We start from the raw sequence: 14535 nt of genomic DNA on the forward strand, positions 1-14535 counted from the left end.
AATGGTCTAGTGGTTAAGGCACCGGCATTCAAAACTGGGGGCCCGGGTTCGATTCCCGGCAGAGACATTTTTTCGGCATCACCAATTTTTCCAAAGGGTAGATAGCTCTGGGGAACCTTGATTTTAACTACGCCTACCATTGTTCTCTTCATCCATTTCTTTCACAAAATATTTAAATAAAAAGAGTTGCCAAAGCTGTTGTACATGTATAATTTCACACATTTTTATACTTTCTCCCATACGTGTACTGTATCAAAGCAATAGCTTTGATCCAGCTGAGGCATGGCGGCTTGTCATTGTTCAAAACCCACGTACACCCGACAAAGGAAATTATAATTGGTATAGTGTCGAAAATCTGTCTATCTGACGGTCAATCGGATCGGGGTCGCCCTAGCCACTAACCCGTCTCTGTGGTCTAGTGGTTAAGGCACCGGCGTTCAATATAAAAAAAAACAGCCCCCACCCCTTCCTAATTTTACCCCATAATTGTCATGGTTACCGCATTGTTCAACTGTAGGGCTTCTGATATCTGTATCAATATGTAAATCATATTTGTTATACGATGCTATTGATACGTGAACAGTTATGTACACACACCTTTGACATTTATATGATTGTACGTAGCTAAATGAATTGTGTGCAAATTTAAGTCAAACAAACTCCGGAAGCACGGCGGGGCTGTAACAGTTATGATGCGCCATGTTGTTTTGTATCTGAGTTTTGCAAGCCTCATTGATCTTTTGACAATTGTTGGACGGTCTAATTTTAGATTGAACTTATCATACAAAGGTAAGAAAAGAATCTCTATCATTGGTGTCATTGATGCGTGTATGAGGTCTTTATGAAGAACATATAATTGTACAACCAGTTTAAGCATGTTTGGGCTCTACGTTTCATCTGCAAATGTATATTGCCATTGTATTGAATAGTAATAAAAAGAAAACCCCATGCACTATCTCATCCCCTACTTCAGAAATGGGATATTATTTTTATTCATTTTTTTCAGATTGTTCTTTGGGCCTGATATTGCCATCATAAAATGATGAAAAGTGGAAAAAAAATATGAATGCCACATAATAAACCATAATTAAATAATGTGACAATAGTATTTAGATGGAATGGGCAGTCAACGCAAACCGATTATAACCAGGAGTATTAGTAGACTTGTTAACTGCAAAAAAAGGGATGAACGCTGCATTTTTTAGTACAAATGTCCCACTTGGCACAAATGTTCCTTGAGTCAAAAGAAAAAGATTCATCCAAAGAGACACGCTGTATCTATGCAAATAAGCAAGTAATTTGCATAAATTTGCATATTATGTCGATATAGTGAAAACAAGTATTTAAGAATATACATTTAACCAGAACTGCCCTAAAATTGGAAGTAAAGACTAAGGGTAAGAAAGGGAAGAAAATTGTCATAAAATGATTGAGATATCCTTGTTTATTATTACCTAATTTGCATAAATTATGCAAATTATAATTCAAAACAGAGTATTTTTTCATGAATCCTCAACTGTTTTATAAATAACAGCAATTAATACACAATGTCAACATTCTACATGAAAGAGAATATATTAGCGAAAACATCGATATGCTTCATGACAGTATTGGTGTCTTAATTTGCTTAGAAAGAGGGCAGATATGTCAAAATGTATGACGTGATATTGTGCTAAAACGAGACCAAAGCAACCTCTATGTCCAGTCACACTCACGAATCCGACAATAAAGCGATCAATGGTATGTCGTTCGAAATAACACAATCCCAACACAATAGCTTCCATCTGCTTCTCGTATCGCTTTTGTTGGGTGTGTCTGCCACACCGTAATCTATGATATATACGGGCAAAATGCATTTCGGTATCACCATTTGTTTTATTTGTTTCTAATCTGTTCCCCTTGGAAAATTAACAGGAGACATTGCTTTGCAGGTTACTGCTTTAATGAAGCTCTGGACCATGAATCATGACGAATGTACCCCCACCTCAATCCATATTTTAACTTTATTGAAATATATATCTTTTGGAGACCCCGAGGTGGCAAAACTGCATTCCTCCGGCATTCCCGCTACTTTACAAAACCAGTTTGACTTGTATCATCGACTTGGAAAAGAAAGATCTATGAGACACCAGTCAACATGTTTCCTGAAGAAAATTTTTGTGTTTATTTCAGCCTACGCCCACGGGAGCCCTCTGAATTTAGCCCATCCCTTCTCCTTATTTCGACACTAAATAAAAAATATCGTGTTTTAAAGCCATCGGCAACGCAACTTGCGTTTATTGGTATAATAAAGCAACTTTTTATGTCTATATTTTATATTTATCAAAATTAATATTATTATTATGATTATTATAATTATTATTATTAATATTATTATTATTATTATTATTACTATTATTATTATTATTATAATTATTATTATTAATATTATTATTATTATTATTACTATTATTATTATTATTATAATTATTGTTATTATTGTTCTGCAGTTTGTAATAATGCTCTAGCACAGTAAAGGCTATAACACAACAGAAGCATGCCTATGATACCCTTTCCCCTTTTGGTTGTATGCATTCAAAAATAGTTTATTGTCTTTAGAACTCTTAAAAGATTACTTTTGTTTGTATTGATATCTTGGAATAGATTAAGTAGAAAATACTGTACAATTGACATGTAGAGGAGCTGTGGTACATTGAAGAAAAGCCACACGTAAGCTCCAAACTACTCAAAGCCCTTTATTGATTCCACTCTATGTTAAATTCAAATATTTTTAGAGCCCAATCGGAAGAAAGATGCATTTCTATAAACTGCACAGTAAAGCCGCTTTACGTTCTCCTCTTGGAAAGAAAAATAGAAGGCATTGTTTTATATCGCATAAAATAAGTTCGTGTATATGACCATGATGACGGTGGCCTGTCGAAGTTGCCCAATCCTTTATTTTGTTTTGACAATATATATTTAGAATATCGTCTAAATGAAGCCCTCATTCTGGAAAAGGGCACTTATTAAAGGCAGCATCTACATTACAGGCCCTAGCACTGGGAAGCGGGGGCTGAAGGGCAGTTTATAATCACTCGCGTCGCGTTCTGGTTCGTAATCACTCGCGTTTTGGATTTTTGGCGATTTTTTTTTAACGGTGTCTTCAATGAAACAGACATGCAGGGAAATTTGAGTTTCGTTTTAAGCCGGCAATTAAGTGCCTTAAAATAAAATGTACTCGACTACTGTTTTAAGTACCAAGAATAGATAACAAGCTTGATCCGCCCCAGACAGCTGGCAGCAGTCTGTTTTGAGGAGTTTTTTTCAAACATTTTTAATTTTTTTTAAATTTCTCTGAATTTGTTCTTTTAAATTTCTCTGTATTTCTCTGTATTTGTTTTTTTAAATTTCTCTGTATTTGTCCTTATTGTTCATCTCCCTTCTCACTTCTTCCTTTTCTCTTCTCAGTCTTCCCCTTATTTTATATTCTCTTTCTCTTCTTCTACATCCTCTCCTCAATTTTCTCTTTTTAATTTTATTTTTACCCCCTTATGTCCTCCATCTTCTTTTTTCTTCTTCTACTTCTCCTCCTCCTTCTTGCTTTTCTTCTTCAGCACTTTTTTCCTCCCTGATTTTTACGTTAGTGTAGAATAATTCACAAAGAAAGGAAGAAGCAAATAAATAGTGATATTATGAAATTGTAGCACCTCACTATGCTTTATAAAGAATACCACAGACTTCAGGAAAATCCTCCAAAGGCAAAGCTAAATCGAGAGTAGCCTTTCCTCCTTTTTCTTCTTTATTCCTTTTCTCCTTTCTTTCTCCTTTTTTCCTTGCTTCTTTCTTTCTGTCTGTCTTTTTTCTTTCTTTCTCTTTTCTCCCTCTTTCCCTTCCTTTCTCCCCCCCCCCTCTCTCTTTTTTTAGGGGGAGCCCCCCCCGCTTCCGCTGCCTATGGCTCTAAGATTTAAGATGTGGAATGTGATTATGTTAAAACAGTAGTCAAAATTTGCTTGTTATCTTAAAACAGTGGTCGAGAACGTTTTATTTAAGGCACTTACCAGCTTAAAATAAAACGAAACTCGAATTTCAATTTCATTTTATTTTTCCAGTACGTTTGTCCCATTGAAGACACCGTTAGAAAAAAAAATCGCCAAAAATAAAAAACGCGTGTGATTACCAACCCGACGCGAGTGATTACGAACGCGAGTGAATATAATAAGCCGGCTGAAGCACCCGCAAGATTTTCGGGGGGGGGGGGGGGTGTGCTACGTGTATTATTCTCCATAGACATCACCCCCTGGAATTCCGGCAGATGTGACAAAACGAAAAAAAAAGAAACGTTACCAAAATTTGTAGTGCAATCCTTTTTGTATATTTGTTTGTTAAATTTCTTGATGTAAATTTGAAATGCAAATAAGGTTCATTGTAAAATTTTGGTCCCAGGAAATTTAACAACCAAATAAATAAAAAGGATTGCACTACAAAATGAAGGTTATTTTGGTAACGTTTTTTTTCTCGGTTTTGTCACATTAGCCGGAATTCCAGGGGGTGCTGTCTATGGAAAATAATACATGCAGCACACCCCCCCCCCGGAAAATATTGTGGGTGCTTCAGCCCCCGCTTCCAAGTGCCAGGGCCTCCTCTATATAATGTAGATGCTGCCATTAATAAGTGCCCTTTTCCAGATGAGGGCTTCATTTAGACGATCGACATTCCAAATATATATTGTCAAAACAAAATAAAGGGTTGAGCAACTTCGACAGGCCACCTCATGTACACGAACTTATTGTATGCGATATAAAACAATGCCTTCTATGTTTTTTTTTTTGTTTTTTTTTGGGGGGGGGTTATGGGAGAACGTAAAGCGGCTTTACTGTGTAGTAGAAATGCATCTTTCTTCCGATTGGGTTCTACAAATATTTAAATTTAACATAGAGTGGAATCAATAAAGGGCTTTGAGTAGTTTAGAGCTTACGTGTGGCTGTTCTTCAATGTACCACAGCTCCTCTACATGTCAATTGTAGAGTATTTTCTACTCAATCTATTCCAAGATATCAATACAAACAAAAGTAATCTTTTAAGAGTTCTAAAGACAATAAACTATCTTTGAATACATAAAACCAAAAGGGGAAAAGGTATCCTAGGCAAGCTTCTGTTGGGTTATAGCCTTTACTGTGCTAGAGCATTATTACAAACTGCAGAACAATAATAATAATAATAACAATAACAATAATAATGATTATAATAATGATAATAATGATGAATATAGATTTAAAAATGTATAGATATAAAAGTTGCTTTATTATACCAAAAAACACAGTTTGCCTTAATTGCTGATGGCTTTAAAACATGATATTTTTAATTTAGTGTCGAAATACGGAGAGGGAATGGGGTAAATTGGGAGGGCTCCCATGGGCGTAGGCTTAAATAAACAAAAATCTTTCTTCAGGAAACATGTTGACTGATGTGTCATACATCTGTCTTTTCCAAGTCGATAATACAAGTCAAACTGGTTTTGTAAAGTAGCGGGAATGCAGTTTTGCCACTTCGGGGTCTCCAAAAGATATATATTTTAATAAAGTTAAAATATGGATTGAGGTAGGGTACATTCATCATGATTCATGAATTCATGGTCCAGAGCTTCATTAAAGCAGTAACCTGCAAAGCAATGTCTCCTGGAGATTTTCCAAGAGAAACAAATTAGAAACAAATAAAACAAATGGTGTTTTACCGATACCGAAATGCATTTTCCCGCATATATCATATATTACGGTGTGGCAGACACACCAACAAAACGATACGAGAAGCCGATGGAAGCTATTGTGTCGGGATTGTGTTATCTCGAATGACATACCATTGATCGCTTTATTGTCGGATTCGTGAGTGTGACTGTGACATAGAGGTTGTTTTGGTCTCGTTTTAGCGCAATATCACGTCATACATTTTGACACATTTGCCCTCTTTCTAAGCAAAATATGACACCAATACTGTCATGAAGCATATCGATGTTTTCGCTAATATATTCTCTTTCATGTAGAATGTTGACATTGTATATTAATTGCTGTTGTTTATAAAACAGTTGAGGATTCATGAAAAAATACTCTGTTTTGAATTATAATTTGCATAATTTATGTAAATTAGGTAATAATAAACAAGGATATCTCAATCATTTTATGACAATTTTCTTCCCTTTCTTACCCTAAGTCTTTATTTCCAATATTAGGGCAGTTCTGGTTAAATATATAATCTTAAATACTTGTTTTCACTATATCGACATAATATGCAAATTTATGCAAATTACTTGCTTATTTGCATAGATACAGCGTGTCTCTTTGGATAATTTTTTTTCTTTTGACTCAAGGAACATTTGTGCCAAGTGGGACATTTGTACTAAAAAAATGCAGCGTTTAACATCTTAACAAGTCTACTATATAACCAGAAGCCGAAGCCACTTGTTCCTGGGACTAAAACAGGGTTTCCCCCTTCACAGCCACTAAAGACATGAAAGATGCAAGCTAGGGTTGCCATCCCCAAAGGGAGCCCGGTCAGCTAGAAATCAAGCTAGACAAGCTAGTTACCTTGATTTCTAACCTCCCCTATTCAATTCAATCCTCAATATTTGATGGAAACTTTTAAAAAAGGTCCGAATCGCATCGGGCAGCCCATAGAATTATATTCATGATATTTTTCATCACAGATGAAGTGAAATCGGTATGAAATAAAGTAATGACCGAGACAAACCGTGATCAATTCATCATAGATCTATGGAAATTGTAAATGTCTTGTTCCTGAATTTTAAGGATTGGGCAAAATTCAACTGAATCTACTAAGACAAGATAAATGCCACTCTTTCTCTTCCTTCGTCTGTCCTTCCACTCCCAATAAAAGTATACCCATCAAAGCTAAATGAATCTGGGCAATAAAGCCAAGTCTCTGAAAGCAAAAATCAATTATAGAAACAGAAGAGAACGTCCTACAAAGAAGATAAGATGAAAGCAAAGTAAAAAAAAAAACAATTAGTGACATATTTTGTTACACCCTTTTAAATCGTACAAATGTTCTCATTATACTGTTATAATACTCAGATAAGACGTAATGTGCATCACGTTTTGGTTTCGGCATGTTTGGGCTGTGAAAATCAGGACTCCGTTGAGCGCAGTACTAAAGATAAGCCGAAAGTACAAATAAAACTACACGGGTATTTGATACAAAGTTAGCAAGCATCAGCAAAAGAAAAATAAATATAACAATATAGGCAGTAGGCCTATATAAAAACAACACGTCATCATATACGTGGATAGAACATGTAGAAAGAACAAGTCAGAAAATGGTAAGTTGGCAATCCGTAAAGCTACCATAATGTTATTATATAAATGGTTTACAGATATTCGAAGTCTTACTCAACTTGTTTTTTTCCTTCTCAACAGTGCTCTCATACCACCATCCATGCAACAAGCCGATTTGATCTTCTCATGTTCTTGTTTCAACAATACATGACATAGATGCTACTCGTATGATCCATGGTTTCAGTAAGTCGTGACTTCTATTAGTCAAAACTTCCACTTGATATCATCTGTTGTTTTCCTTTGAGGTGACTTATCACGATGGCATGTGAATTCTGCTCAATAGAGGGCGTCGTTTGTGAAGAAGCCGGCTGCGAATCGATTGCTGATGTGACGTTCTATGTGAAGGAGAAGAAAATGCTCTGTCATAACTGTGCCTTGAAGAAAGGATGCATCGGAACAGAAAGAAGAGGACGGCTTGCTCTCTATTGCGAAAAACATGATAAAACCATGGACCTGTATTGTAAGACTCATGGCGAAGCCTTATGTGTTTCATGCGCTATGATAGATCATCGCCAACAACAATGCAAACAACAGGGTATAAAATACGCACTCCTAGAAAACAAAGCAAAGCTCAGCATCCTAAAGAAATCTACGGTGGACAAATTAGAGCTATTCCAAGTCTATGGAAATGAGATTCGTCAGATTAAAACAGTTGCCGACCACCATATCCAGACTATTAAGAAAGAGGTTGGTTCCGAAGTAGAATGGGCTATTGAAAGAGACAGGGCCAGGGAAAAACAAGATGCTGATGGAGTCGACCAGGAGATCGATGTGAGAAGCCAAACACTCCAAGAGGAGTTTCAAGAGATTCAGGAGATCCAAAACAACAACGAAGAGGGAGAGAAGCGACATGAAAAAAATAATTCAAATGCAGAGAGAAGACGACAACTGATCCGTGATAAACAACGGATTCTCCAGCTAGAGAAATCAAGGCAAGACGACACAAATGCAAGAGAAAAAGCAAAAGAGATAGTGGACAGAATTCTTGAAGACGATATAAGTATTGTGAAAGATGGACATCGTGTGAATCCATCAGTGAGTGAGGAACTAAAGAAGCAACTGAACGGGGGTGAGTTGGAAGAACTTATTCGTGTTATATCAGATGTGAGGTTTATGAAGGGTGTTGGGCGAGAGTTGTATGATGGAAGAATTGATGGGTATGATGGAGAGTGGAAGCTCATTGATACAATCGATGTCACAGATACAATCAAATTCCCACGCCTTGTTGGATGTATAAATAAAGATCAGGTGATGATCACAAATGGACCGGCTAGTGAACAACACTGCAATACCTACATATTAGATTTGAACAGTAAAAACATCCAGAGAGTGATCAACGGTAATCAAATGTCTTGGGTTATTACTTGTGCAGTGCTGAATGACGGCACGGTGGTATGTGGTAGATACGTCAAAGGCTGTAGAGGAGGCAGTTTACCTAAGTGCATCAGTGTATACGATAGACAGTGGAATCACATCAATGACGTCACAATACCAAGGAACACGGTGAATAATGGCACATGGGTGGGTGTTGAAGCTGATCAGGATGGGATGATCATCGCAGCCGAGGGGAGTCAGTCTAAGATTTATGCCATCAACATGGACAACCCAGCTGATGCTACCATTATCAATACGATCACGTGTCAAGAGAAGATGAGAATGAGCTGTGTGCTGTCATCAGGTCACATCATCGCTCGAACCACACCATTTGATCGTAGGGTGCGCATCATTAACGGGGGCGGTGATCATAGGAAAATCTCCCACACTGACATCATTTACAATGTGTGCGTTGATCGTATGACAGACGACCTCTACGTCGTGACATCAGATGATGAGTACAAGACGTGTGTGATTGATCAGGTGACGAGTGGGGGTGATGTAATAAAGAGAAGAGTAGCATCATTCCCTTTATCAATTAGACTCACACGGGCTACTAGACCCGCTCACATTATCGCGTCTCGAGTGACGATGACGTCATCGGGAAATCTGCTTGCATGTGATGGCGATAATATTCTCATTTTCAAAAAGTGCTTTATCCTTTAGATCAATTGTAGATTAATCACAACCATGATATTACTGAACATGTATGGTTCACTTAGGAAAATCACGAGGAAGAATGATTATGATTTATTTCAAACTTTGGCGCTTCATTTTGTCGATTATTATACACAATCCTTAACAATATTAAAAACCTAAGCTCTTACATCCAAGAACCGAGATATTTAAGAGGGATAGGGGACTGGGAAATGGCATGGCATTGTGCGCGACATTTTAGCACCAATACAAGGAAGAAGAGGGAGAGGTAGAAGGATGCGACATACATTCATTTGAAAGTATGTTACTATAAACTATAGTAGCAGGGACAATGGGCTTGACAATGTTTGGAGACATTTATATTTTATGCTATGCTTGGGCCCCTGGTGATAAGCTCTTAGATTTTAAGGGGCCCACACCTTATGCATCAATGCTTGATTTAATTGTACACATTGTAAATATACATTTTTATTATTTTTACACATGAAGGTGGAATAAATGAAAATAAAATTTATTTCAAAACTCCCAAGCTGGTATGGGCTTAGTCCAGATTGGACCTTGGTGTTTGGAAGTTCTCTTTCCCAAAGCTAACATAGAGGGCACATGACTCCCACTCTCGAATCAGCGCCAATCCACTCATCTTCCCTCTTCAGATGAGTGTATTGGCGCTGATTAGAGAGTGGGAATCATGTGCCCTCTATGTTAGCTTTGGGAAAGAGAACTTAGAGAGTGGGAATCATGTGCCCTCTATGTTAGCTTTGGGAAAGAGAACTTAGAGAGTGGGAATCATGTGCCCTCTATGTTAGCTTTGGGAAAGAGAACTTAGAGAGTGGGAATCATGTGCCCTCTATGTTAGCTTTGGGAAAGAGAACTTAGAGAGTGGGAATCATGTGCCCTCTATGTTAGCTTTGGGAAAGAGAACTTAGAGAGTGGGAATCATGTGCCCTCTATGTTAGCTTTGGGAAAGAGAACTTAGAGAGTGGGAATCATGTGCCCTCTATGTTAGCTTTGGGAAAGAGAACTTAGAGAGTGGGAATCATGTGCCCTCTATGTTAGCTTTGGGAAAGAGAACTTAGAGAGTGGGAATCATGTGCCCTCTATGTTAGCTTTGGGAAAGAGAACTTCCAAACTCCAAGGTCCAATTTGGACTAGTATAGGCTTGTCCTGTGCCACTCAATCCAGTATTACATTGTATCAAGATTTTTTTAAACCAAGCTATACCGGAATACTTTCTTTGTTTTAGTTAAAATTAATCAAACATGTGATTTGCAGACTGCTGAATAGGTTGATCATCGCGTTTCATCGTGTATTATTCAGTTCATCTTATACCTTTGTATGACTACTTGCGTTCCTCATTGACCAGTTCATTAATTTGTATCATACTGGTTTTAAACATTATTATTTTACCCTTTATACTCTGCCACGTGGTGATAAAATGAAACATTTCTTCTTTTTTTTTAAATTGGTTTGAGTGTTATCTTAATTTAGTAGTGTAAATGTAAAATAAAAAAACTATAAAATAAATAACATAACAGTAGCATAGGACTTTCGATTACATTTATTCCTTAAAACTTACCTTTACAAGCTTGAAAACAATATATCTTCTGTCTCTGTATCACATAAAGGTAAAGTGGTTTTAACATTTGAGAGTTTTGTAAGGTATACATGGTAAGAGAATATAATAAATATGGTATATTACATTTACGCATTTAACATGTCTGATAATTAATTTCAATGATATTTTGACACTTTAAGTTATGAACTTAAGTGAGATTAACGGCTACAATTACTGTCTATTATTGTTTGATAATATTACTTGTATGTTTTTTTGTTTATATTCATGAATTTCGATAAAATATTATTACAAAAGAACTATACCGTTGGTTAAATGGTACAACAAAATAACTGACCATGGAGTTTCATAGTTGCCTGTTGCAGAGAACATAAATGTATGTTTTGGTATACTGATTAAATTTTAACAAAATCGAAGCCGCTTGGGACTTTACTCCTGCCACAACGCTTGTAGTGAAGCAGAATTCTATTTTAAGTATTCCAAGCATTTTCTTTCAACTTTCAAATATAATATAAACCACAATTCGAAAAAAAAAAAATGCGTCGAATCGGAATATGTAGTGGCTCCTGACGTGTATCTTGATTGGTGTCCCAGTGTCCTCTGTAAACAAAGGACCTAAAATATTAACTCTTGCGAGTAGCTTTATGAAATATTGTGATGTATATCTGATGGGTGTTTCAAAAAGCAGTACGTAAGTTACGATTGATTGACTTTAGGCATGGCTGGTGAGACTTTCTTGTGGCACATGACATATTTCCACTGATAAGAACATGTTCCAGTTGAGTACGCAAAACTTTCCGAATAGCCTCTCGAAACGCCCCTTGTTCTGCTAATTGCAACTGACAGTGTTTTCTCCTTTCAAAATATATATTGCAATCGATCAAGTATTTGGAAATATGTAATCGATATAGCAATCAATTCGCTTTTGCAAAGATCTTTTAACTTTTTATCTTGCTTTTACTTTTATGAATTGTATATAGGTCCTAAACAAGTTCAGGAATACATAACGGCTTGCGTTATCATTAGCTATATAAACCAAATAAAAAGTGGGATACCAAGATTTTAAGCGGTTTCACTTTCATGATCGTCATCAGTCCATTGCTCGTTGACATATTCTCAATCGTGAGACTTTCCACTAATTCTTGTTGTTTACAAAATGCATGATTTGGTATTTTGAAAAGTGTTGGAATACGAAAAGGGGGGAGGATCCATGATTCCAGATGAGGGCACAAAGAATGCTTAAAGAATGTGACAATTCCCCCATAAGCGAGGGGAAAATGATAATTCCAAAATAGATACCATTTCCTCTTTATCTGTCTGTCTGTCTCTCCCACTCTTTTTACATAAAATGACAAGCCAAAGAAAGAAAGAAAGAAAGAAAGAAAGAAAGAAAGAAAGAATGAAAGAAAGAAAGAAAGAAAGAAAGAAAGAAAGAAAGAAAAGAAAGAAAATGTTAGGTCTATCACTGTTTTCATCCTCACTTCCAAGGATAGCAGCGGGGGGGAGGTGCTACTTTATGTGCCCCAACATGGATCCCGCCTGGCAAATGAGAACGAAAAATTTACACTTTTGAATAGGCCTAAATCTTGCAAAAAAAAAAGATGCATTGCTCGTTCTCGTCGATTTCATGTATTATTTGTACAACAGTATTGATCAATTTAATCTCCGACAACATAAATGCATAGGCTTTTGCATGGTGCAAGTTACACTCAAAATCAATATATTATATAAAATACTCTATGCGTGCTTAGTATGTGTTTTCATTTTCAATAAAGTTATTCCTCATTCCATAATATAAGCTGTATAGTCTCGTGATTTCCTGAAGTGAACAATACTTATGATTTCAGTGTCGACCAGAGAAAGAGAAGGGGGGGCGGGCGGGTCGAGGGGTTTGGAGGGGTCTTAATGGAGCATTGCAAGAAACTTGCGATCAATCGCAAGTCTATTTTCATTCCTGAAATCAAGCACATGCCGTGCAATTAATTGCAAAGTTGCGATATATTGCTATTCTGCTCCATGAAACAAGGAGTGTAATCTGATTTGCTAAAGTTAAAAGTGATCAATCAACTGTAAAATTGCAACAGAATATTTGCGATTGATCGCAAATATTTTCTTGCAACACCTCCTTAGGCTGTTAAATCAGAAACTCATTTATATACAGTCAGTCCGCAAGCCCCTGAGTTAATGAGCAAATGAGCAAGATTTATCCAAGTCCTCTCGTGGCTGAATTCATGTCCCTGCAAAATCTCGTGAATTGTGAGACTTTCTTTCTCAAAGAATTTAACCACTTTCTTCTTGAGTAATATTGATTATTTTTGTACCATGGGCAAGAGTAAATGTTACCCTTTTATATTGGTCATTTCTTTTGAATGAAATATTTTTATAAATAAGTGAATTTTTTACCTGAAAAGATGCATCAAACATAATTTTCTTCCTCTGTTTTCACTTGCAAATTGTGCAACATTTTGTGTTTTAGGCACCAACATTATTTATATCATCAGAAAGCTCAAACTCTATACTTTCTTACATTGTCACTCTTGATATGTGGCATCTTTTAGATGGGTCAGCAGCCAGTTATTTCCATCAAGATGCAAGACGAGGTTTCTGAAATTTCTGAGTAACATAAAATCCAGAGTTCTGATTGGCTGAATACTGTTTTCAAAACAAACAGGCGCGGGTAATTTGAAGAGATTACCACATGGTGAGTGTGACCTTGCAGAGGCCCAGTGTGGGGAACATTGGAATTTGCGTGGGTGTGTGGAGTCTATAACCAATCAGAGCGCAGTATTCTTGTTTTTGAGCTGCAAAATGTACTTGGCCTACGAAAAGCTGGCTGCTGACCCATCTAAAATATATCTTCTTATAAAAATTATATCATATTAAAGCTTAGATCTTCAGCTTTATCATGATTTAAAAATCATTTGTGCCCAAACAGAAATTAAGTGTGAAAACAACAACTTTTGTTGCATGAAAAAAAAATATTTTGTTTCATGTTTTAGATCAAAAGTTTTTCCTATATTACAACATTCTTTTAAAAATCCAAACACATGACCTAAAAGAATGATTCTTCTTCTTTACAAAGATACCAAAAACATGAAATTTGGTCGATATTTAGAGCAGCAATGGCCGAATAAAAAGAGGGGTTTTGGTTCGCACCAAGCTTATTAACTATGCAAAAACCCTCTTGTCATGAATATCACTTGGATAAAAGAAGCTACTCTTTCAGGGCTTGCGGACTGACTGTATACCTTATTGTAAGAGGTCAACAAGAGAGAAAGAGAGAGAGATAGAAGGGGTAGGTGTGCGAAGGTGGGTGTGTGGGTTTTTCTCTGTGCGCGTACTGGGTGGATGTGTTGGGGGCAGGCCCCCGAAGCTCCGCCATTTTGTCGGAGACATTTGGGCAAATCCTAAGCCCCCATTTGCATATACATGAATAATTCATCAGTTCGCTGCTCCACACATCCCAATAGACTCATTATATGACGAAGCAGAAAGTGGAGATCAGCGTCACGCATGCGCATTGAGCGAGGTCAACTTTGCGTTAATTATTCATGAAATTTAATATATTCATCACGTGATTAATCTACTTCTTACTACTATTGACCA

At 36.6% G+C, this 14535-nt stretch overlaps 1 protein-coding gene across 3 annotated transcripts; it reads left to right on the top strand.

Annotated features, from left to right (window-relative positions):
• The first annotated feature begins 652 nt into the window (after nucleotides 1–652).
• On the top strand, nucleotides 653–12720 carry LOC135156403 (uncharacterized). Of its 3 annotated transcripts, none has more exons than XM_064108796.1 (3): nucleotides 653–789; nucleotides 7407–9900; nucleotides 10493–12720. In XM_064108796.1, exon 2 carries the CDS (start codon nucleotides 7584–7586, stop codon nucleotides 9363–9365), a length of 1782 nt encoding a protein of 593 aa, XP_063964866.1. In that variant the 5' UTR covers nucleotides 653–789; nucleotides 7407–7583; the 3' UTR covers nucleotides 9366–9900; nucleotides 10493–12720. The 3 variants fall into 3 exon arrangements, with proteins under 3 accessions (XP_063964866.1, XP_063964868.1, XP_063964867.1); XM_064108798.1 differs by having other exon boundaries at nucleotides 7407–9889; XM_064108797.1 differs by having other exon boundaries at nucleotides 7407–9919; nucleotides 10063–12287.
• Nucleotides 12721–14535: the final 1815 nt, after the last annotated feature.

Source organism: Lytechinus pictus, chromosome 13, assembly GCF_037042905.1.
Source record: "Lytechinus pictus isolate F3 Inbred chromosome 13, Lp3.0, whole genome shotgun sequence".
Classification (NCBI taxonomy): domain Eukaryota; kingdom Metazoa; phylum Echinodermata; class Echinoidea; order Temnopleuroida; family Toxopneustidae; genus Lytechinus; species Lytechinus pictus.